General features: G+C 31.6%; 1 protein-coding gene across 1 annotated transcript in view; it reads right to left on the reverse strand.

Annotated features, from left to right (window-relative positions):
* Positions 1-280: 280 nt before the first annotated feature.
* LOTGIDRAFT_154208 (hypothetical protein) overlaps positions 281-24,911 on the reverse strand; it is a gene marked incomplete at both ends in the record, with an annotated part of 42,635 nt that continues 18,004 nt past the window's right edge. The window contains 34 exons of the mRNA XM_009061918.1: positions 281-542; positions 1,875-1,931; positions 4,500-4,554; positions 4,859-4,905; positions 5,091-5,221; positions 5,865-5,931; positions 6,726-6,812; positions 8,582-8,670; positions 8,945-9,172; positions 10,180-10,466; positions 10,801-11,032; positions 12,138-12,338; positions 12,499-12,501; positions 12,790-13,317; positions 13,773-14,083; positions 14,641-14,838; positions 15,022-15,163; positions 15,558-16,018; positions 16,355-16,427; positions 16,736-16,975; positions 18,090-18,342; positions 18,493-18,557; positions 18,918-19,082; positions 19,253-19,405; positions 20,248-20,399; positions 20,659-20,794; positions 20,991-21,442; positions 21,568-21,640; positions 21,895-22,134; positions 22,675-22,912; positions 23,257-23,321; positions 23,636-23,797; positions 24,115-24,267; positions 24,701-24,852. Of these exons, the coding sequence (XP_009060166.1) occupies positions 281-542; positions 1,875-1,931; positions 4,500-4,554; positions 4,859-4,905; positions 5,091-5,221; positions 5,865-5,931; positions 6,726-6,812; positions 8,582-8,670; positions 8,945-9,172; positions 10,180-10,466; positions 10,801-11,032; positions 12,138-12,338; positions 12,499-12,501; positions 12,790-13,317; positions 13,773-14,083; positions 14,641-14,838; positions 15,022-15,163; positions 15,558-16,018; positions 16,355-16,427; positions 16,736-16,975; positions 18,090-18,342; positions 18,493-18,557; positions 18,918-19,082; positions 19,253-19,405; positions 20,248-20,399; positions 20,659-20,794; positions 20,991-21,442; positions 21,568-21,640; positions 21,895-22,134; positions 22,675-22,912; positions 23,257-23,321; positions 23,636-23,797; positions 24,115-24,267; positions 24,701-24,852 (6,158 nt within the window). The remainder of the gene's footprint in view (positions 543-1,874; positions 1,932-4,499; positions 4,555-4,858; positions 4,906-5,090; positions 5,222-5,864; positions 5,932-6,725; positions 6,813-8,581; positions 8,671-8,944; positions 9,173-10,179; positions 10,467-10,800; positions 11,033-12,137; positions 12,339-12,498; positions 12,502-12,789; positions 13,318-13,772; positions 14,084-14,640; positions 14,839-15,021; positions 15,164-15,557; positions 16,019-16,354; positions 16,428-16,735; positions 16,976-18,089; positions 18,343-18,492; positions 18,558-18,917; positions 19,083-19,252; positions 19,406-20,247; positions 20,400-20,658; positions 20,795-20,990; positions 21,443-21,567; positions 21,641-21,894; positions 22,135-22,674; positions 22,913-23,256; positions 23,322-23,635; positions 23,798-24,114; positions 24,268-24,700; positions 24,853-24,911) is intronic.

Consider the following 24,911-nt stretch of genomic DNA (forward strand, 5'->3'; position numbering starts at 1 on the left):
TATTTTAAAATAATGTAAACCCTGAACACTGAACAAGAAACCATCAAAAAGAACATTACCCATGTACATTCGGCGTATTAAACAAAATGGAAATCAGTTATAGAGTCTTATTCTTTCATCTGATAAATTTTATTTAAGGTTTCTAAAAAATAATTGTTTTATCAGCTTCGAGAATCAAACTTCTTTGCTTGATCATCATTAGTATATTCAATTTGACCAATATATTCTACAAAAATATTCAATTTATAAAACATCTTCTGAAGATGCAGAATTGTTTGGATTAGATTTCTGTTGTCTCAAGTTCATCCAAGTTAATGTCATTATTCAGACTGTAAACAGGATTGGAGAATATTTCTGGACTTTGCATAGATGACCCATTTTTGGATTGCTGATGATGTCTTAGAGCAGCATTAAGTAATGCTGTAGGTTGATGGCTGAAATTTCTAGTACTATCTATTTCATCATACAGATCTAACGTAATCTCTTCTTCAACCTCTTCATTCTCTTTATATCCATTGACTTCATTATCATCTAATCTATCACTATTAAATATATAAATATTCACTTTTACCTTGTTTCTGACTGTTGTACAATTAAAGTACAATTAAAGTCCTTCGGATGAACAAAAAAATCGAATTTTTAAACTTGTCTATATTCGTCAGTGGATTTATGTAGTGTCATAACTATCCAACAGAACCTGTATATGACGATAAATCCATCGGATAAAATACCAAATTTAATGACTACATGTAAGTATTGAAAGATAGTTTTCCAGGCAAGGTAACATCCGCACACTAGAAAATGATAAGAAAAATGTCAGAAATGATAACAATGTCTGTAGCGGTTTAATATGTGAAACCAATCATCCGATTGTTACTAATTTCAAGCTTTACTGAAATCTCATACCTAGTTTCATCAAGTTCGTATAAAAAATGTAGTCTCTATCAGGCCTACAAGACAAATTAGACGCATTGAATTAATTTAAGGGCAACAACTCCAAAACCGTTCACTCGATTGTTACCAACTTGACTGAGATCTTGTCCATATATACATGCGTACCAAGTTTCATCAGATCAGATAAAAACTGCACTCTGTATCATGGCTACAAGCCAAATTTAACGCGTTTTTACTAAGTTGAGGGCAATAACTCCAAAACCATTCATCCGATTATTACCAATTTCTAACTTGACCGAGATCTCATCAATATATACATGATACTAAGTTTCATCAAGATCAGATAAAAACACATTTCCATGTGGACGTATAAAAACGCTAAAAGAAACCATTACTTCATAATATGGATTTATCCTCATATACAGCGATTCTTTTGTAAAATTATGACACTATAAGTCCACTGATGATTATATACTCTTATTGGCCAAGTTTAAGACTGTTATTTTATGTTCATTCTAAGACGTGGAATTTCTTTATTCAACATATAGTAGGGTATCGTGCTTGAAATGGGGGCTAGCCAAAATTGATTTGGGCAAGTAAAATTTCAGGACTACTGGCCCAAATGATATAGGGCAAGCCCAAATACTCGGTAGGCCTATTTTCATTTTAATTCTGACAGTGCACCAAATTCTTGTTTGATAGTAATGATGAGTTTACGTTCTTGTCGATTTTTTTTCTTTTAATGTTTGTGGAAATCAACAAAATGAAATTTTATCACGAGCAGAAGCAATGAAATTCATAAATCGTGATAGTAAAATAATCAAATTTGAAAACACATTCTGATTTATGTCATTATTTAAATATAATAAAAACAATTATTCATATCGGTTAATGATAGATTGAAACAGAATTCAGTATTGAAAAATCTAAATCTATAGTTTTGATATCATTAATTTACAAACAAATACTAATTAACCAACCTGATATTATCAAAACTCGAATTGTTGATTTCTTCTCTCTCAAATAAAGGATTATTTCTGGAAAGAAAGAGGCAACGTATTAATTTCAACAATAAATTGATAGATCAAGTGACACTCAGAGAAGCATATAGGATAACATTATTGCAACAAACAAAAGTCTTTTTTATGAACTTAATTTACGTTTTTTGAAAAAAAAAAGTGTTATAGTGAGGTAACCAAATCAAATAACGCCCGTCTACCAAGGTTTCGTAATATATGATGGAATTATCAAATTGTGTCACATTCTGCATTATCGGCCTACCAGAATTGACCGGAATTGACAGTGACTTCAACAACCATACAAGACTGGTCCGATCCACGGACCCTCAACTCCAAGAGAAAAGATACAAAATTCCCCAAAAAAGTACCAAAATAGGTATATATATATAATCTTAACACACAAAATAAGATGGTTAACATCTTTTACTTGGGCTCTACCAAGGGCAATAGTATGTATTTATTTAAGAAAAAGTCAGCTATGACTGCCCTAATGTATGAAAATAATCAAGACTCTTACTTTTAGAGGGCAGTGGCGTTTCTAGGAAACATCAAGTGAGGGGGCGAGCAGGGGCCACAAGCCATTTGTCATTATGCAAAATGATGAAAAAAATTGGAGGTGTTGGTAAAACTGATTGGTTAACCGAAGAGTGAAAACCTTGTGTAGGTTGTGATGTTACCGGTAAACAGTTCGTCTTCATTTAAAGTGATTGTCGGTGAAAATGTTTCAGTTGTACCAAGCAACAAGTTGTGTGCAACATTTCCCAATGAATTGAAAGATCTCGACGTATTGTTTTACCGACGGCTTCGCCAATTACTGTCTTTTACCAAACGATTCCGCCTTTAACCGACAGCCTCAGTAAAATCAAGAAACGAAAGCTTCATAACCTACAACTCTACACAAGGTGCACGGTTTCGGTGAACCAATCGGTTTTACCAACGGCCCTTGCCATTACCGTCTTTTACCACTCTTCTCGATATCATTTCGATATATGCCATTAAAGTATCGGGATCTTTTAAGTACACAAACTTGTCGACTAGTTGCTTAGTACAACTGAAATGTTTTTACTGACAATTCCTTTCAATATCGAGGAACATTTGATCGATAACATCATAACTGACACTAAGTTGTCACTCTTTCGCTTAACCAATCGGTTTTACATTGAAAGAGCCCAATGCATTGTTGGCAGATATCGAAATGATGGTATATGACATGAGAGAAATTCTGCAAAGTGTCTCTTCGGGAAGCAACGTTTTCATCCAAGCCTTGCTAAGCTTACCAATTACCGTTGACCATTCCAAAAATATTTTTAAAAATATCATGGTTAAGTATTGGTTGGAATTCAAGACATACTTAGGTTAGTTCTTGGATCAGATATAAGGTCAACTTACGTAACCTAAAATAAATCCTAAGGATACAGACAGTTTCAATTTCCTGCTTCCAAACCTTTTATCATAGTAGTTTTCAATCATATTCTAAAGTGTTTGATATTTCATACATTTATTTCATCACATAAGAGTGATAATAAAAGCTTTGACCTAAGTCACATCTGTTTCTCTAATGGAAAACGTTGTGAAGAGTAGCCATTTACTAGTATGATATATAACATTATTAAACTAGAATAACATCTAACAATTTTTTTTAATGTATTCTGAAAGTTTTGAATAGAATTAATGAGACATAACCTGAGATTAATTCCATTTATTTAAGGAATGGAAAATGTTTTTATTTCATGATCGTGGTATATATAATTTTCCAATTTTTCTTTATGACTACAAGCAATTTGTAATTGACTTGAGCTCATCGCATGCTGACGACACATATTTCGGCGTAGACAATCTTTAATACGACAGCTTAAGGGTTATCTTTTCAATATTTGATCTTTAAAGAAGGAGCAAAATAACGTTGAAAAGATTTACTAATCAATCGTGCAATTCTTCTTTTTACCAAGCAGGTGGGCTTAATAGAGAAATAGAAATTTGATGTAATATACTGTCTTATTATTGTGAAATTAGAAGGCTGAAAATAGAATCCATTTGTTGAGATAAAAGATGAAAACAAAACCATTCTCCTCAGAATATCATCATATTTTGAGTGGTGTATTATGTACTTTCTTGAAATACAGGAACCACAGAATGTCGCCAGAATTAAAGTATTGTAGCGGGGGTAAAGGAGGTAAAGGGGGTAAAGGGCGATGATTTGTACCCCCAAATGTACCCCCACTTCAATTCTATCAAATATGAAATATAATTTTTATAATTTTTCGAACATATATATGTTTCAACAATTTCACCTTATCATAATAATACTTCAATCATTATTCATTTGGGGGAATCATCTCATACGACCCACTGGAGGCGCTTACACAGAGGTGCCGCATTTTTTAATTTTCATCTTATCAGTTGTTCCCACAATAAGTCAGTCTGCCTCCTGTTTGTATCACCAAACTCAGTAGGCTAGCTCCAACGGACACGGATACAAGCAAGACTGTTGCGATAACAATCATAAATACATATATATGTTTCTCTAATAGGAGATTATAAAACCAGACTAATTAATTAATTAAATATCATTAAGATAATTCTTACTTTCCAAAGCTTTTCTGTTGTAATACTGGTGATATGTCCGCAACTTTCTTCTTTCCTACAATACCAAGGCGGATTTTTATGACAAGTTCATCATGGGCAATCAATGAATGTTTTTAATGGACAAAATATCACAAATCTTGAATTAGAGCTCAAACCAACCAAAATACAGCCCCAGATATTTCATTTCAGCTTATTTTTTTAAAGATTTACCATTTCATTCATCGCAGACATAAAGAATTTGATTGGGTTAGATTTGCACCATGACTTCAGATCGTAATATTAGTGAAGCAACAATATATATATATATGAAACAAAATTACTAAATGAGAATGGAAATGTATTATTACACTTATACTTACCAGTGCTTTTAACATCAATTGCTGCTGCTTTCAATTTACGCTTAAAACTTAAAAAAAATAACAAATTGTGTTATATTTCATTAGGATAAGAACAAATGTTTTGGACCAATCTGCAATACCGGGAATAAATAAATGAATTCTATTTTAGAGCAAGTCAGTATCACAATTCTCAATAACACTTTTGGGTAGCTGAAACCAATTTGTTAAGGATATCAAAATAAGCATACTATACCCGCTAAAGTTTCGTAGAAACATAAAGACTGTTATAAGTAGTATAGCAACCAAACAAACTATAACAGCTATTAAAATATATTCTTTCTTTTTATCTCCATCATCATTATTTATTTTTTCTTTTAAAGCTTTCTATAAATATACATTGTAACCTCATAAAAAATAAGTATTGTAAGGAATGCAGGTTAGAATATGTGGTGTTAATATATAGCTGATAGAGCTCAATTCCCGTATCACTTTTCAGTTACTTATCACTTTATTACTCATTACATTAATTAAAGTGTCATGAGGAAAATAATGGTAAAAGAGTTTATGATGTCAATTTTTTCTCGGCATTGAGACAAGTTTAGTACCGGAAACCACTTGTACAGATTTTAATTGTAAAATACGGCATGGATAGCTTAAATTGACCTGATCAAAGCCTTATTTCTACAGGACAATATCCTTTTTTATTCCACTAATTAAACCAGACAGCATTTAGTGTACTTTGCTTAATCATAATAGAGTCCTCTTTACTTTGTCTTCACAAAAGTTCTCAAAATATCTATTTTTCACTATGTCAGTAATTAGATTTAAGAAGCAATGCACCACAATGATCAAAATATGATGGAAACGGAAGTAAACCAGAAAACTTATAAAAACAGCACCCATAATGGCGGTTCAATGCCAGACTGTGATAAAAAAAATATTAAATTGTGGTTGATATGAAACACTTACGCCCCCTTTTCAAGAATCGACATATTTCAAATTGTATTTCATTAAAATAGTAACTCACATAAACTTCTATAACTTTATACTTTGAATGTATGGATTGCAACTCAGCAGAATGGGTATCTAGAGCGCTGGAATGTAAAAAAAAAATATCAGATCGGGGGTATTGTGCGCTTTAATTGTTATAAGAGATCTGTCAAGTGAAAAAGTGAAAAAGGCAAAATCATAAACATTCTCCATCATTGCAGGCTAATATTACATTTACTGAGAAAGCCTTGTGGAAAACACACGGTATGAACAATTGAAAAATAAATAAACAGAATTGATAACATTTCAATAGACTAGACAAAAGCGAATTTTAGTTTCATGTAAAACAAATAAAATGAAATGAAATGAATGAAGTTTTACATCCTACTTTTAAAACAAATAAAGTACCTTCTTAGGTCACTAGAATCTAAAATTTTACCGTCCTTGGAGACTCCATGTAGAAAAAGATCTGATCTGAAATGTTCAAGATATAGAAGAGCTTACTTCTAAATTTACCAAAATATTATATTTGAATATACCAAATAAAACATACTTCCATGTCGTTTAGAATTGTTACGAAAGCACAGGCACGGGCTTAACCTATTTTTTTGCAGTTAGTTTAAATAATATAATATATATGAATTTGAATATATGAAATGAAAGAATAGTGGTTCGAACAGGAATGGGAATTGTAATAAATATTTTTTTCGGCTCAAATTGCGAATGGTTTACTCTTTTACATTTAAATACATGTTAGTTTATAAAGGTTTAATAGAATATGCAACATTAAGGGATTATATATAATAATGTCATTGAAAACCATCTGATTGAAAAGGAGCTCCTTTAACAAATTTTCTGTACTTGAATAATTAGGCTTGAGTAAATTTGTCAAACTAACCTTGATTTGATAATATTGCCATCATCATCCACATGAGACAATAACTCATCAGGAACAAATGTAATACCAGTAACATCACTTATAAATCTATAAATAATCAATTAAATTACATGTAATATCAGTAACATTACTTATAAATCTATCAATAATCAATCAAAATGCATGTTATACCAGTAGCATAACTTATAAATCTATAAATAATCAATCAAAATGCATGTAATACCAGTAGCATAACTTATAAATCTATCAATAATCAATCAAAATGCATGTAATACCAGTAGCATAACTTATAAATCTATAAATAATCAATTAAATTACATGTAATATCAGTAACATTACTTATAAATCTATCAATAATCAATCAAAATACATGTTATACCAGTAGCATAACTTATAAATCTATCAATAATCAATCAAAATACATGTAATATCAGTAACATAACTTATAAATCTATCAATAACCAATTAAATTACATGTAATATCAGTAACATAACTTATAAATCTATCAATAATCAATCAAAATACATGTAATATCAGTAACATAACTTATAAATCTATCAATAACCAATTAAATTACATGTAATATCAGTAACATAATTTATAAATCTATCAATAACCAATTAAAATACATGTAATATCAGTAACATAACTAATAAATCTATCAATAATCAATCAAAATACATATAATATCAGTAACATAACTTATAAATCTATTAATAACCAATTAAATTACATGTAATATCAGTAACATAACTTATAAATCTATCAATAATCAATCAAAATACATGTAATACCAGTAGCATAACTTATAAATCTATCAATAATTAATCAAAATACATATAATATCAGTAACATAACTTATAAATCTATCAATAACCAATTAAAATACATGTAATATAAGTAACATAACTTATAAATCTATCAATAATTAACCAAAATTCATGTAATATCAGTAACATTACTTATAAATCTATCAATAATCAATCAAAATGCATATAATATCAGTAACATAACTTATAAATCTATCAATAACCAATTAAAATACACGTAATATCAGTAACATAACTTATAAATCTATCAATAATTAACCAAAATACATGTAATATCAGTAACATTACTTATAGATCTATCAATAATTAACCAAAATACATGTAATATCAGTAACATAACTTATAAATCTATCAATAACCAATTAAAATACATGTAATATCAGTAACATAACTTATAAATCTATCAATAATTAACCAAAATACATGTAATATCAGTAACATTACTTATAAATCTATCAATAATCAATCAAAATGCATATAATATCAGTAACATAACTTATAAATCTATCAATAACCAATTAAAATACACGTAATATCAGTAACATAACTTATAAATCTATCAATAATTAACCAAAATACATGTAATATCAGTAACATTACTTATAGATCTATCAATAATCAACCAAAATACATATAATATCAGTAACATAACTTATAAATCTATCAATAATCAATCAAAATACATGTAATATCAGTAACATAACTTATAAATCTATCAATAATTAACCAAAATACATGTAATATCAGTAACATTACTTATAGATCTATCAATAATTAACCAAAATACATATAATATCAGTAACATAACTTATAAATCTATCAATAACCAATTAAAATACATGTAATATCAGTAACATAACTTATAAATCTATCAATAATTAACCAAAATACATGTAATATCAGTAACATTACTTATAAATCTATCAATAACCAATTGAAATACAAGTAATACAAATATAATCATTATATACCTTTCCTTTAGATAATCTGATAAATTTATCAATAAAAAACGAAACAACACATACCCAACAAGATCTTCTTTAAATTCTCGAACTTCTTCGGGCTGAGCTAAAAATGTCATCTTAATAACCTGTTTATCGCCAATCACATATAACTAAAATAATGATACCGATAACTCAATATTTGACACAAATAAATAAAAACAAAATTTAATGCAATTTAACTAGAACTATCTATTGAACCCCAATTCAAAGCGGTTACCACAAAATTGCCTTATCATGTCAGAAGCACTCAGAATGGGTGATTCACATCCCAGTTGACTATGTCGGCAAAATAAACTCTAACTACCAAACCCCACTGAAATGGTGATATAGTCACCCTGTCTATGTTGAACCAATTTGAAAACTGTATAGAATTAAATTATTTACATTAAGTGTAAGATTGTCTCCACCAGCTACATCAGAGACTTTAACCACAAGACTGATCAGACCAACTGTACTGGTTTCAAACTTAATATTAGTGAAAATTGTACCATTGGATGTAAGTAGAATTGGGTCCGACTGAAACTCCTTTATATTAGTATCAATATTAAGATTTCCTACTTGTTTATATTCATGTATACTATATTTGGTTGTGTCATTGTCTGTAACATATTGCTAAGATAAATAGAAAATAATGAACCATATAAATTTACAATAACATAGAAGCTCCTTCACAAAAAATTTAACTCATATGGTGCTTGAAATATTCATTTACGATTTTTTATCTATAAATTATTGGTCAATACTGCTTGGTTGCATAAAACAAACTACCATTAGATATGACAAACAATGCAATGCGTCATAAAGATTGAATGTGTAATTAATCCCATGGAACACAATAACATAGTGTAAATCTATTGAAAACATAAACAAAGATAGCTTGCCAGGCAAGGTAACATACGCCCACTACCAGCTATCAGAAATGATAACAAAGTAACAAAGTCTGAAGTGGTTCATCCTGTTTTTACTAATTTCAAGCTTTACAGAGATCTCATACCAAGTTCCATCAAATTCGTATAAAAAATGTAGTCTCTATCAGGCCTACAAGCCAAATTAGACGCATTGAATTATTTCAGGTGCAATAACTCCAAAACCATTCATCTGATTATGACAAAATTCAAACTTGACCGATATCTCATCAATATATACATGCATACTAAGTTTCATCAAGATCGGATAAAAATTGCAGTCTTTAACGTGCATACAAGCCAAATTTAACGCGTTTTTACCAAGTCAAGGGTAATAACTCTGAAACCGTTCATCCGATTATTACCAATTTCGAACTTGCCCGAGATCTCATCAATATATACATGCATACTAAGTTTCATCAAGATCAGATAAAAATTGCAGCCTCTATCGTGCATACAAGCCAAATTTAGCGCGTTTTTACTAAGTCAGGGGCAATAACTCTGAAATTTTTCATCCGATTATTACCAATTTCGAACTAGACCGAGATCTTATCAATATATACATGCAAACCAAGTTTTATCAAGATCAGATAAAAACTGTACACTCTTACGTGCATACAACATTTGTGGACGGACCGAAGGACGTACGGACCGACCGACGGACGGACGGACAGGGGCGACGGCAATTTCCATGTGGGCGTATACAAACAATACCTTTAAATCAACTATTTTATAACCATACTGACTGGTGCTTCTAAAGCCAAGCGAGAGGGTTTCTTTTAAAAATTTTGGTGGATTATCGTTTTCATCTAATATCTTGATAAACACATTGGTACGAGTAGTAAAATTCTGAATACTATTATCACATCCAATATATGATTTATCTTCGGCTTGAATCTTTAATACAATAGGATTGACACTTTGCTCTCTGTCTAATTCCTTAATAACAGATATTTCACCAGAACTGCTGTTAATTCTAAAGTTTTCCTTCGAATGTGATGCTGAAAAATATACGATATTCAATTTCAAGATATAGTGGATCAGAATTTCTGACATGACCTATGATTATTCTAGTCTCTTTCTTTGTTTGGAGGAGGCATTTTCCGAATCAAACTAAAGTAACGTTCTGTTAAAGTTCTTAACATGATTTTGCACAGCTCTCTTACAGCTTGTCACTTAAATCAGTGTTTCTTGGTCATAGTCCTCGATTCTGTGATAAATTCTGAATAAATATCATTTAGATTACTAAACTTATGACAATGTCACAGCACTGCACTACTGTAAACTTTCTTTGTCAATGCATAGAGTCTGCATAGCTAATAATGTTTACATTACCGAGTATAGAGTAAAATATTATAGCATCGTCATCAGGATCTGTAGCTTCAACCCGTCCAATAGTTTTAGTAGGATTAGCCGTGTTCTCAGCCACCTCAAATGTTCTGTCTGATACAGAACTGGTATTAAATGATGGTGGGTTATCATTGGTATCATTGACTTTGATAGTTAAAGTTGGTGTAATTACAGACTTCTTTTCCGGTAAACCCAAATCATATGCAATAATTCGAATCTGGATTAATAAAAGAACCTCCTAGTATGATATGCAAAGAGCATGACCTCAATTCTAATAATAACAAGACATTGGCCCAACTCTAAGATGTTGACGAGAGCATCTTTGCAAAAACCTTTTACCAGTGATTGTTTTTCGAAGCTATATTTATGTTTTATCTGAATTTCCTTTCTTTGTTTCTTTAATTTTATATCCCTCTTGGAATTGTACAAGAAAAAATGCAATCAGCATAATTATACATGCTTGTCATAGGATATGCAACAAAAACTATAGCTAATAATAGATTGGAAATTTAAGGACCAGTACTCTCAGTACCACCATCGTGACAATTACTTATATTTTGAATAAATTTAGAAGTGTTTCAGACATATGTTGTTGTCCTTGTGAACGCCTTACATAAAATCATCACGATAATTCACCAACATTTCACGTTTGATTTTGTTTTAAATCAGCTAATGATAGACACGAATATAAAGTGCATGTCTTTGTCTTTAACTTAATTAAAAAAAAGTTGAAAATTGTTCGTGACTAACTTAGTTCACAAATATCTATTTATGATGTCTGTATATAATGTTTATAAAAATTTACGAGATAGAAGTAAAGTCTAAATTGCCTTAGCTGTTATTATCGTTATCATCACGATTTCAAAAGAGCTCCCCAACAAAACAATACATATTTCAACAAGAACTTTCCTTTTGGTTAAAAAAACAATTTTATGAAGATAGTTTACCAAGCATGAGAACAAAAGACCACATCAGCTGTTAAGAAATAGTGTTGTTACATCTATTCATACCAAGTTTAATCCAAATTGGATGACAACTTGTATCTAATTTCCATGTGGGTATGTATATATAGTTCAAGATTTAAGGTCAAAGTCCATAACCTTGTGTTTTCTCCTAAAAATTTGCGTTCTTTTTATCATATGGCTTTACACGCCTAATTCTATTTACACGTATATTAGAGGTCAAATTTTACCTGTAATTATGAACAAAACAATCACATAGATAAATCTGTCAAAATTATTTACAGTTGTTCCCTTGGTCAATCGTTGAAATGTTATCATTGAACTTAAGTGACCCAGATAATCTGAATAGTATACACTTACCTTCAAAACTTTCACAACTTCGTGATCTAGTAATTTAGCCAATGTCATCTGACCACTGTCTTCATCTAAATCAAAATACTCATAATCTTTTGACAAAGCTGAATCATTATCAAATCTGTACTTCACTTTTCCATTTCTTTCTTTATCTTTATCTTCATCTGATGCTACAAACTGGTAAATAATGCTATGTTGCTGCACACACTGAAAAATCAAAGAAAGATACTTAAAACGGCCGAATAACCTTTTCCATTTTTAGCACATTTCAGTCTTTTCAGACAAAACATACAGTAGATTTAAGTTTCGATAGTGCTAAAAATCATTTTGTGACTTGTTTTCACAAACCAAAGGCAGTTAAACATACCATCTGAAATATTAATGAGTTAGACCTCAAAATTGTTCAAGATTTTGACATACTGAATTGCAAAACCACGTTAGTTTCTAAAATGTTTACAAAAAATGTTGACGGGCAATATATATCCATATTTTCAAGTGAGTATATAACAAGTAATACAGAAAATGCTGCTTTGGAACAAATGACCCAAGCAAATATCCTTTTGGCCTCAAACATGACAAAAGGATAGATAAGCTTCCCTAGAGTGGAATGGATGAAAATGGCAGATTATCAACTAAAGATTTATAAGGGTCAACCCACCTCACTTATACGGGGTATTGGTCCAAATTTAACAAATACTGGTGCATTTATATTCTCATCTTTTATTTCAATAGAAAGTAAAGTAGAGGAATTTAGAGCTGGAATTCCTTTATCTTGACCAATTACCGTCATATTGTATTTACCAGCTAACCCTCTTAATGATTTCAATATCACCACTTTAGCTTGATCACCATTACTTGTTACACTAAATAACATGCTTTGATTATCTGCCAATGTGTAGATCACTTGGCTGTTGTTTCCTATATCACAATCAGTTGCTTTGATCAAAGCTGGCGAAATTGAAGAAATGGTGCTTTTTGCTGCCATAGTTTCAGGAATTACGGCAGTATATTCAGAATGCACAAATGATGGAGTACAATCATTGATATCATCAATTATTATTGTTATTGTTTGACTGGCTTTCATACTTTTTTCAGACTCTTTAATAGGATTATCTTTAGCTACTATATTGAAAGTGTAACTATCTTTGCTTTCTCTGTTTAACTGTTTGTCCACAAATATTTCTCCCTGAAAATAATATGAACTTTATTGAGAGGGAATTATGCTGAATTATGTAAATTCTTGTCGGATTAGGGTTTAATTGCGAAATCACAGCAATTTGTGACATCAGTAAAAGAATCCCATCATTTAAATGCAATATTGTCTTGTCTATACAACCCTTCTTGTGAAGGAAATTCCACCAGAACTGATTGAATTTATTTTAATTAAGGGATTAAAAGGGGTTCTCTGTTCTCTTGTTGTACAGAACTATGTCTTCTTTTAGTACTACATGTATTCTAATTTCTCAAACATATAAAAATACCAACAAAAAAAAAATAAAGTGATTGCTACGTATTGTACACAATTTGATCAAAAATAAATTCTGGAATAAAATTAGAAATGGCTCAATTTCAAAAACATGTAAAGAATGATTGATCTTGAAGAGAAGACAAATTGTGATAATAAACTTTGTTTCAACTCACTGAGTTTGAATCAATTCTAAAGGCTTCCGAATCTTTTCCAGATAAGCGGTAAGTCACATTAGCATTTGGACCAATGTCGTCATCAAATGTTGTTACATTTGCTACTTGAGTTAAGTTATCAGCATTTTCTGGAACTTGGAATTGAGTAACACTCATATTAAACATTGGTGGGTTATCATTAAAATCTAAGACATTAACAGTCACAGGAACTATGGTACTGCGTGAAGGTTGACCATTATCTGTTGCTATCACCTCAAACTCATGACTATCTTTATTTTCTCTGTCTAATACTTTAATCAGTGTCAGCTTTCCTACAATTGAAATTCATTCCACAAAATATTCTCTACTTTGTTCCTTTATAGCTAATGATTCAAGCTATCAATCAACGAGCTGCCTCTAGCATGTAGGCTTGAGAAATTGGAAACTGGATTAATACAAATTTTGACGTTCTTCAAGATCTTGGATCCATAATAGGGTCAATATTAACCAAACAGATAATTTAGCATAGAAAATCATCACGAGAGGCACACAATAAAAGCTACAGATTTTTATGTTCTATAAACATGTGAATTGAATACAAATGGAAATGAAATAAAATGAATGGAGTTTTACGTCCATTTTTCTGCACCTTCTGGGCAAATGAAGGTAAATTTTGCCAGGTCAATAGCCTACTCTTTTTCGATTTCCAACTGGTGATGGATCTTTAACGCTCACAGTCTGTAGCACATGGGTCCTTCCAACCAGCATCACAGACAAACCGAGTTGAAAGACTGAAGCAAGGATAATGCTTAAATATGCATGCAACTTCATGAATCAATCCCCATCATTTTCTGTCCGAAGTAAAGTCTGAATAGTAAATAACACTTACCATTTGTGGAAACATGGAAATATTTAGTACCATTGATAGCAAAAGTCACAAGTTGGTTTTTGTCTTTGTCTGTAGCTGTTAAGGTTGTTAGCTCAGTAGATGCACTGGTGCTCTCAGATATATTTAATAATATAGAGTTACCATTCATTATTTCTGGACTATTATCATTGACATCTTGTATATCAATGGATAAAGTACCTGTACAATAATATTTAATAATGTTTAATATCATAGAATCACCATTAATTATTTCTGGATTCTTATCATTGAAATCTTGTATATCAATAAATTAAGGGCTTGTATATCAATATTTGATATTATAGAATCCCCATTAATAATTTCTGGATTATTATTAATATTCAGTATTATAGAAACATTTACCTGTGGCGGTTTGTTTAGGATTGTCAACTTCGCTGTTTTTATCTTCAGTAAAGATATAGAGAATAACTCTTTCAGCAATCTCTCTATCCAGGGATGAGTTAACTTTGATTGTCCCAGTTTTGTTCTCTATAACAAACCAACCCTACCAAAAAATTTAAATTTTAGTTAATTTACGTCCGAGGGGGTGGGGGGGGGGGGGCGAAATATCTGAGATTGCTCAAATTTCTGATATAGTTGTGAGATTTTTGCCCGAAAAACTTGCTTTCGGGGCTGCGGGGGGGGGGGGGGGGGGGGACGGCTGCCCCCTCTGCCCCCCCTTTGGCTCCACCACTGACTGAAAGTAATCAACTCATCTAACTGTTGAGTTTGTTGAGGTGTCTCCGTTTAATGTTCTTCAGATCAACCAGGTTGATTTCATGTCCAGCATCACTGACATGTTGAAACCCGGTTATATCTTGACATAAGTATGAAGCGAACACTCCAGTTCAGATGAGATGAACTCCAATATTTATTAAAAGATCTGTAAGCTACTGTACCTGTATCTGACTAATGTCCACATTATTATCTTTTTCATCATAAGCTTTACTTCTATTCCATAAAATAGCATAATATAAATCAGAATTGGTATCTTGATCAGTGGCCATGAAATCATAAACTTTAGTCTTGGGGGTTTGACTTTCTGATATATTTCTTGATACAATTTCAAATGGAAATCTTGGAGGTTTATTATTGATATCAGTTAGAAATATTTGAACTGTGGAAGAACTTGATAAAGGTTCAGGGTCAGTTCCTCTATCGACTGCTAATACTGTTAACCAAAATGTAGAATTTGGGATATTATCACGATCTAATTGAGCCCCAGGTCCCACAGTTATTTGTCCAGATGAACTGTTCATTCTGAAATTATCCGATCCCCCAGTTTCAATCAAATAAAATACTTCATTGTTAGGGGAACTTCCATCTCCATCAGTAGCGCGTACCTTGACAACTTTTGTACCTAAAAAAACGTATTAAATACTATGGTCTAGTAAAAATCCTAAAATGATGATGACTCTGTTAGAGTTATATATACATCTATTTGTCCATATACGTGCTCTACCAGCTGATAGAGTGTCGTCACAGGCAAGTTGCATGTTGAAGGTTCATAAAAGACCTATGTCAAATTAACTTCATTGTAAATAAATTTGAGAGCAATTTCCTCAATTTGCAGGACAAACCAAATCAATACAAAACACACTTCAAAATTCAATTAAGAAGTCTTGGCAGTGGATACTCTCTGAAAGGGTAGCAATATTCAAACTCCGTATTTTCTACTTGAATTTCATTTAAATACCTTCAGTTGAATTTTCTGCAATAGATCCATTATACATGGTGTGATCAAATGTAGGCGTTTTATCGTTTAAATCCTAAAAAAAAAACATACGTATAAAAAAAGCCTCAAAAGTCTCCATACAATACTAAGATTAATATCATATCTAATTAGACGACGAATAAAAAGTTTAACACAACATTATAAAAATATGGCTAATACCATAATTCAAACGCTTGGTTTTAACAGCTGTACATCCCCAGATAAAAGTTAGCATATAGAAAAGTACAAGATGCCAAATCAAATTTTCGGGCATCCTTGAATATTTTTTAGCTTGATTAGACAATAATAACATGTGTTTGAAACTATCTATGACGAGATAACTACTGATTATGAGAAACTTACTGTAACTGTTAAAACAATTGGCTGAGCATCCGATGTATTTTTGGGAGTTCCTTTATCTTGAGCTACAATGTACAATCTTATTTTTCCCTGATTACTAGGATCTAATAATTCAAAGTCAATGGGACTATGACATAGCAGCATCCCAGTAGTGGAATTGACAGTAAAATTGTTACTTATTGTGTCATTGTTTATCATATGATAAGTTACTTCACTATTCTTACCATTATCTGCATCGGTCGCCTGAAATACACAGAGAGTGCTTTATCATTCATTCCCAATGTTTTTTTTTAACTGTGACCACATTCATAATTATTGCATAATGTCAAACATACTTAAACACATTTCACAAACAATAAAATGGAATATAACTCTTTATTAGACTTTTTCTGAGGAATTCTGGAAAAAATAACGACATAACATTGTATTGCGTACCTCAGCACATAAAACAATGATGATATTTTAACACATGAAACAATGACACAACTTAAACACATAAAATAACCATCAATTATGGGCATTCTTAACAAATAAAACAATTATATCCCAATATAAAAAAATTACGATATCACATGCAGACATTAAACAACGATACCTTCAGACATAAACTCAAAACACAAAACAATTGTGATAACTAAAAACATAAAACAATTGTGATAACTCAAAACATAAAACACTGATCATACCTCAACACATAAAACAATGGTGATACTTCAGCACATAAAACAATGGTGATACCTCAACATATAAAACAATGATATTACCTCAACACATAAAACAATGGTGATACCTCAACACATAAAACAATGATTGATACCTCAACACATAAGACAATGGTGATACTTCAGCACATAAAACAATGGTGATACCTCAACACATAAAACAATGATGATACCTCAACACATAAAACAATGGTGATACTTCAGCACATAAAACAATGATGATACCTCAACACATAAAACAATGGTGATACCTCAACAAATGGTGATACCTCAACACATCAAACAATGATGATACCTCAACACATAAAACAAGGGTAATAACCCAAAACATAAGAAAATGATGATACCTCAACACATAAAACTATGATACCTCAACACATAAAACAATGATACCTCAACGCATAAAAAAATGAAACTCCAACTTAAGATATAAAAAAAACATAAAACAATGATGCAAACAAAGATGATATCACAACACATAAAATTACGATGTCAACTTAAAAAATAAAAACTGATTAAACCCCAACACAGAAAAAAAATGATTCAACATTAAATTGTTCTGCCACCTAAACATATAAAATGGACGTAAAACTCCAATCTTTCATTAATTTAACACATAAAATGATGATGCTTACCTTAACAACTATTGATCGTTCAAATTCTACTTCACCTTCCCTCATCATACCCTCATACACACTTTGTCTAAATATAGGTTTGTTGTCATTTTCATCTGAAATTTCGATTCTTAATGGTACAGTTTGGCGTCTGCCTTGACCAAATTCATCCACAGCTAATACTGTTAAATAATATAGATTCTTAACTTCTCGATCTAAATCTGTTGACTTGACTACAACTGAAGCTTGAGAATCATTCTGTATAAGTTTGAACCTGAAAAGATACCAGACCAATCTAAGAACTAGAAAATGTCAATCTGTTGCAGAATTTTGAAAAGAAACTCAAATTTCACCAAGCATTCACTTAATAGCACGTCTTCGAGATAAAAGTGCTCCTTTCCCCTCTCCGAAAAGCATTGCTTACTTATTTTCTCCCCCTTGTAAAATATAAGTTATATTTCCATACAGACCAGAGTCTTTATCTGTTGCCTAAAATACAAAATATCTTATTATATAATTTTAAAAACTGTTAACAGGGGAACACAAACAAAATGTGATGAACTACTATAGTAATAATAGTAAATAATTGTGTTAGTTGAGAGACAAGTAAACTTCAGTGGAAACAACGTTGGCAATAAAATGAAACTGCATAGGTAAACTTTCCAAAAGAATTGATGAAGTAGAGCAATGCCAAATATCTCAAAGCTTTTATTTGACGCCCTGTACCAATATCGTTGCAACATTTTCATTTTGTGTGACACCGATGAAATTGGTCCTAGGTCGAGGAAAATGTCTCATAGTTGCTTATATCATATCTCTCCCGAGTTGAATGTTGTTAAATTAACTAACCTTAACGTTCAAAATAAACTGGTCTTCATTAGAATTTTCTGCAACTCTTCCCGTGTAATTGTTCTGCGTAAATACAGGATCATTGTCATTAGAATCTAAAACTTCCACACTAATAGTAATAGTATTATTATATCTTTCTTTCGTAGATATTTCTGTAGCTAAAATCTTTAAAATAGAGAAAAAAAATCAAAATCTATTATCTGCAAAATAGAAAAATATTATTCGAAAAATTAGATTTGTAAGATATTGAGTCCGGTGAAAAAGAAGGCCTTAAAACTCATGATGCCTAGACGTCTCTCTAAATTTGAAAAGTTCAAGTGTTCCTCCAAACATACCTTTACTGTAAAATTATGATGTTCTTCATAATCTAAAAGAGTATTATTCTTTATCTTAATCAAAACTGTAGAGGTTGATCTAATATTAACTGGTACAACTTCAAATATATCTTTTCCTTCTATAATCTCTAATTCAAATATACTGTTATCATCCTGCAATGCAAATAATTTTTTAACCACTTTGGACTGTTTTCCTCTTTTTATGAGTGGAAATTAATTTTCACACAGGTGATAATTCAGTAATATTTGATTAAAACACCCAGGTGAAAATTCAAGTTTTTTTTATCAAATATTATTGCATTATAATATTATTGCACCTGAAAATTAGTTTTCACGTGCTAAAAATTGAACAAGGGCAACTCATACTCAATATTAATCAGTATCGCCCCAAATAGTTCAAAAGAAGTGTATGATTGAAGGTTGAATATTTCATACTGGTGATTATTACTGTACCGCCAAATATTTTTATTCAAAATCAAAGCTGCTTGTGTGGTATTTTACCTTGCCTGGCAAGCTATCTTTTAAAGTGAAGATGCTATGCAATTTTATGCCTTGCGCATGCAATTGAGAGACCATTTGCCCGCACATTTGTGTTTACTGTGTCAACCATTGAGGATCCTTAAAATGCCATTTTCGGGTGTAGATTTCGGTCCCGAATATATGTAAATAATCTTCAGAAGTACATGTACTAGAAATGTACAAGAATACCTCAAAAAAGAAATTTTACTTTCTATTTACGTTTTTTCTATAGATAGAAGGGTCTCAAGAAAAGATTAGTAGCCATGGAGTTGATGGCTCAAATTTCGAAAGCGAGCTGTGAAAACTATTACTAATTAACTTTGCGAAAAAATGCGGTTTGTTAGACTAAGTTACGATTGGTCAAACGATTGGCGAATCTGTGCCTTTAAGGAAAAAAAACAATTAATCAGAATGTCCCGTTAATCAATCAAGAACTCAACGCAAGCTTATTGTGGGCAGATAGGTCTAATATTTACCTTGTCCTTATCAGAAACTGTTAATTCGTCATTATTGCTAAATGTAAGTGGTATTCCAACTGGCATATTCTCACGTACAGTAGCTACTATATTATTCATACTAAATGTTGGTTTATTATCATTTACATCTAATACATTAATAACCAAACTACCTATAAATGTAATAAATTGTTAATAGTTTGAGTATAGACAAAGTGTATGGTACGGGTGTCCGGTGTGGTAAAATCGATATAGAAGACAAAAGAAGGTTCAGACACAATGCCATATGATTCGCTCCGTATATTTTCTACTCTTTCCATACCCCGGCACCGTACACCACACAAGATACCATACCTTGCACCTTTACACTATATTTGTTATACTAATTGTTGGTTTAACTACGAATATAACAAATAAGTATTGTTAATCTACCTGTAGAGGTCTGAGGTGTTGGTATACCATTTCCATCAGTTACTTTAAACCGTAACATTATTTGCTGAATCGTTTCTCTGTCTAAATTCATCTTTAATTTTATTTCGCCAGTTGAGTCACTCAACTGAAGTAAGGACTGTAAAAAAAAATTACTTCAGAAGCAAAAACATAATAGTACGAAAATATATAGGTTCACTATATTTGTTAATCTTCAGCTTTCAGTGTCATTTATAATGTCTAGGGAATACCAAATTCTATATTATGCAACCTGTGATAAATTTAAGACCTTTTTTCCATCGTAAGTAGATATAGAAACGAAGAAGTAAACAGACCTGCAAATAAGTCAAATTAATTCTTTTCTGATATTCATCAAATCCATAACAATTACTCCAGATCATTTCATATTTTAACTCTGGATTGAAATCACTGTCATTAGCTTTGATGGTATATAAAGGCGTTAGAATATCACCAGTCTCATTCACAGAAATAGTATCAAATGCAGGGAAAAACTGTGGTGCTTTATTGTTTACATCTTCAATGGCGATGGACACTGTTGCTGTTCCAGTTTTCGATGGTGCACCACGATCTACAGCTTCAATAATCAATTGGTAGGAACTGGTCTCCTCTCTGTCCAGGTAACTAGCGACCATTATTTGGCCAGTTGTACTGTTTATTGAAAACTTATCTGAGCCCCCGTGTTTAATAATGTAAAAAACATCATTGTTGGGAGAGCTTCCATCTCCGTCAGTAGCTTTCAAAACTGGAGTGATATTAACCTTGTTTCCTGAAATATGAACACCCATTAAATAAAAAATACTATATGGTCAAAGAAACTGAAATCAGCACATTGTTATAAGAATAACAACAATTACATGAGAACAATACAAATGGGGTGAATAAAAGAATTACCTGAGCTTTCGGTTTCCAAAATGCTTGTATTATAAACCAAATGAGTAAAGGATGGGGTAAAGTCATTTCTATCCTACAAAAATTGTAAAAATCTTATAATATCTCTGAAAATGTATTGGAAAAAATGTTGAGATATCTGAAATATATGACTTGTCTGAAATATATACTTGTTGTCTAAAATAACTGATTTATTGTTTAAATATCTGACTTTGCATGTGATATCTGATTCTTGTCAGGTTAGCAGTACTGCTCGGTTATAATGTTTCAAGCATAATATATAATCATATATTGTTTTTGAGCCGAAAGAATTAGCATGTGTATACTTACCTCAATACGTATTAAGACATCAGTAGATTGACGGAGTTGTGGGAATCCCCCATCCCGAGCTGTTACATTAAGATGAATAGTACCATTGTCTGTTAATTGTAAGGCCTCAAAGTCAACTGGTGATTGAACACTAATAACACCGGTTTGTTGGTCGATAGTGAAGTTATTAGAGTAAGCATTAACACTAATAGAATATGTAATTTGACTATTGATTGTGTTCACTTCATCATTATCTGTTGCCTGGAGTATGAATAACAAAAATGTCACTAGGAAGAATGGAAATAACTTTTTGAAATGGTGTTAATTCCAAGGCAACAAAATACACTAGCCCTTTCTTGTTCAGATAATATTTGCCTAATTCGGCAATTGAACTCGCATTAAGCTACTAGTGGTCCTTTTCAGACTAGAGATTATATACAGTTCTTCTACAAACGACAAAAGTTCTTTGGAAAGTTCATAGAACAAGACATGTTGCAAAGCATATAAGATATATGAACTCATGTCTAACATTTTATTTATTTGGTATATCTATTACTGTTTTTGCTTGAGGTCATTCTTTACAATATTAGCTCCAAGAGTTTAATTTAAGGTGAAACCTTTATTGAATTTGAAAACTGCTCACAAAATTTCAGTACTCTGGAAGGTGCCCTGAACGAGCAGAACATGCAACTGTGAAACTGACTTTGTCAACACATCACCTTTCGGAGAGAAGTATAGTAGAGTAGCATTGTCCAAAATAACGGCTTAATACGCTACTGAGTGTATTATTCATGAACAGACCTGAACAACCAAATCCCTTGTAAAATATCGGTCCCCTTCCATTAAAATAGCTGTATACTCAGTTTTAACAAAGACTGGGTTTTCATCATTGATATCTTTAACAATGACTTCGATGGTCTCTGTACTCCTTTTACCACCCGTATCTAATGCTTCTATAGTCAGATAATATGTTGATTTCTTTTCACGATCCAAACTTGCATTCTTTAAATAAATACTACCATTTTCAACAATTGTAAATCTGGGGAAAGAAGTTGATGTCATAGGTTAACTATTTTTAATGAGACCCAGGTTATTCAAATGACAAGAAAAATTGGGCTTATAAAGATGGGAAAGACAATGTAGTGATTGTTGGGAGAAAGTTTGACAAGACAGCAGCATAAGCCTATTCCTCTTACAACTGCCAATATCGAGGGATCTCTATCATCCAGCATGCTACCGCTGTCAAAACCACTGAGACGCATTTTTCATGCAAGTCTCTCTGACAGGCTTTTTTATCCATAATTTACATCGGGGTGTAAATTCACTTCTTTCAACAACCGGGAATTGTTATTAATCACCAATATAAAATAAGAAATGGCTTACAATTCATATTCTCCACTCAAACTCAAATTAAATTGTCCATAGATACCAGTATCATTATCATATACCTGCAAATAATAATCTTTGTTGATAACAATCTCTGATATATTTGTCATATTTTTCCAATGACCCGACCCCTCACCCATGTACCGTGAATGATATTGCAAATCCAATTCTAAACCTGCTTTCACCAATAAGTATACCTTTATAAATGCAATGTATTTTTCTGTTTCTAAATTTCGAATAAGATTATAATAAGATTGTCAGGTTTTCTAAAACAAATATTTAAATGATTAATTCCATGCAAATACATTTCATCTAAAACATGTTCATACAACAATAAAGATGACTTAAATAGATTCCACTTGGAGAAGCTACTTACATCTACTTGGGTGACAAATGTATTTGGTGTCGCATTTTCATAAATTTCTGGTTTTGCATGATGGATAACAATTTGAGGTGCAAATTCGTTGACATTGTTAATTTGGATATATACATCAGCTGTGACGGGTTTATTTGGTCTAGTTAAAGGCTTAGCTACGATCTAAAATAAATAATATTTTTTTTTTGTCAATTCTATCTCATTAGGAGGAAAAGGTAACAAGCTAGTCGTTGAGAATGACATTGAGTAGGAGTTTTCCTGTTTTACATCAGCACCATCAATTTGTCAAGGGGTTCCGCGTGCAAGACGCTTGTTCGCTTACCTAGTGTTTCAGAATTTTATCCATCGACCAGGTGTCCAATTGTCTGTGATGCAACTCGATAACAATTGGAGAGGAGCAACCGTCTCACAGTGTTTTACAGTAAACCCAACTCACCCATACATGGTGGGTTTTCTATCAAATTGCCTAAAACTTATACCTGGAAAGACATACTTTCTCTTTGTTCGAAATCTAACATTGCGTTATTAGCAACTTTAATAACTATCGAACCAAGGGATGTAACACTTCTTGGAATAACAGAAAACGTCCCACTATCACCTCTTACTTCTACCTCAAATTTAGCATTATCACCCTGCAAAAAACAGTCATAGCATAAAATCATTACCTTGAAGTATATGCTGGCACATTGCAAAATTCATGGTTGCTGATGAAGCTTATGTGAAGCTATCTTAGGGGTTTTTTTCAGAATGAAGAAAAAAACTGAATGTGATAGAAATCTTAAATTTCCAGGCAATTATTTTTCCCAAAGCAGATATCAAGGAATTACCAATTTCAAAGCATCATTAGGAACAACTGCAGGAATCTGCAATCTGGAGAATCTAGTTCTAAGGTTCACTGAAATGTTTTTTTAGTATTTTTAGGTTTCAATACAGATATCTGTCTACGAAATCGCTATAATGGTGTTGGAAGTAATGAACATCTATACTTTACATGAAGCAACAGTCAAACATGCATGGATATCACAATAATATTTAGTAATGATAAAGAAAAAAGTTTTTATTAACCTGATCACTGTCTTCAGCATTCATAAAGTTTGGTGAAATAAATGTAATAGGGATATCTTGTGAAGCATTTTCCGTGATAGAAGCTGTATAATTTTTACTGTTAAATCTAGGTTGATTATCATCAACATCTATCACATTCATAATCAGGCTACCTTAAATATCAAATACAATACAAAAATAAAGACATGCAGTGTACAATAAAGAACTTTCC

The sequence above is a fragment of the Lottia gigantea genome (genome assembly GCF_000327385.1).
Source record: "Lottia gigantea unplaced genomic scaffold LOTGIsca_5, whole genome shotgun sequence".
Classification (NCBI taxonomy): Eukaryota; Metazoa; Mollusca; class Gastropoda; family Lottiidae; genus Lottia; species Lottia gigantea.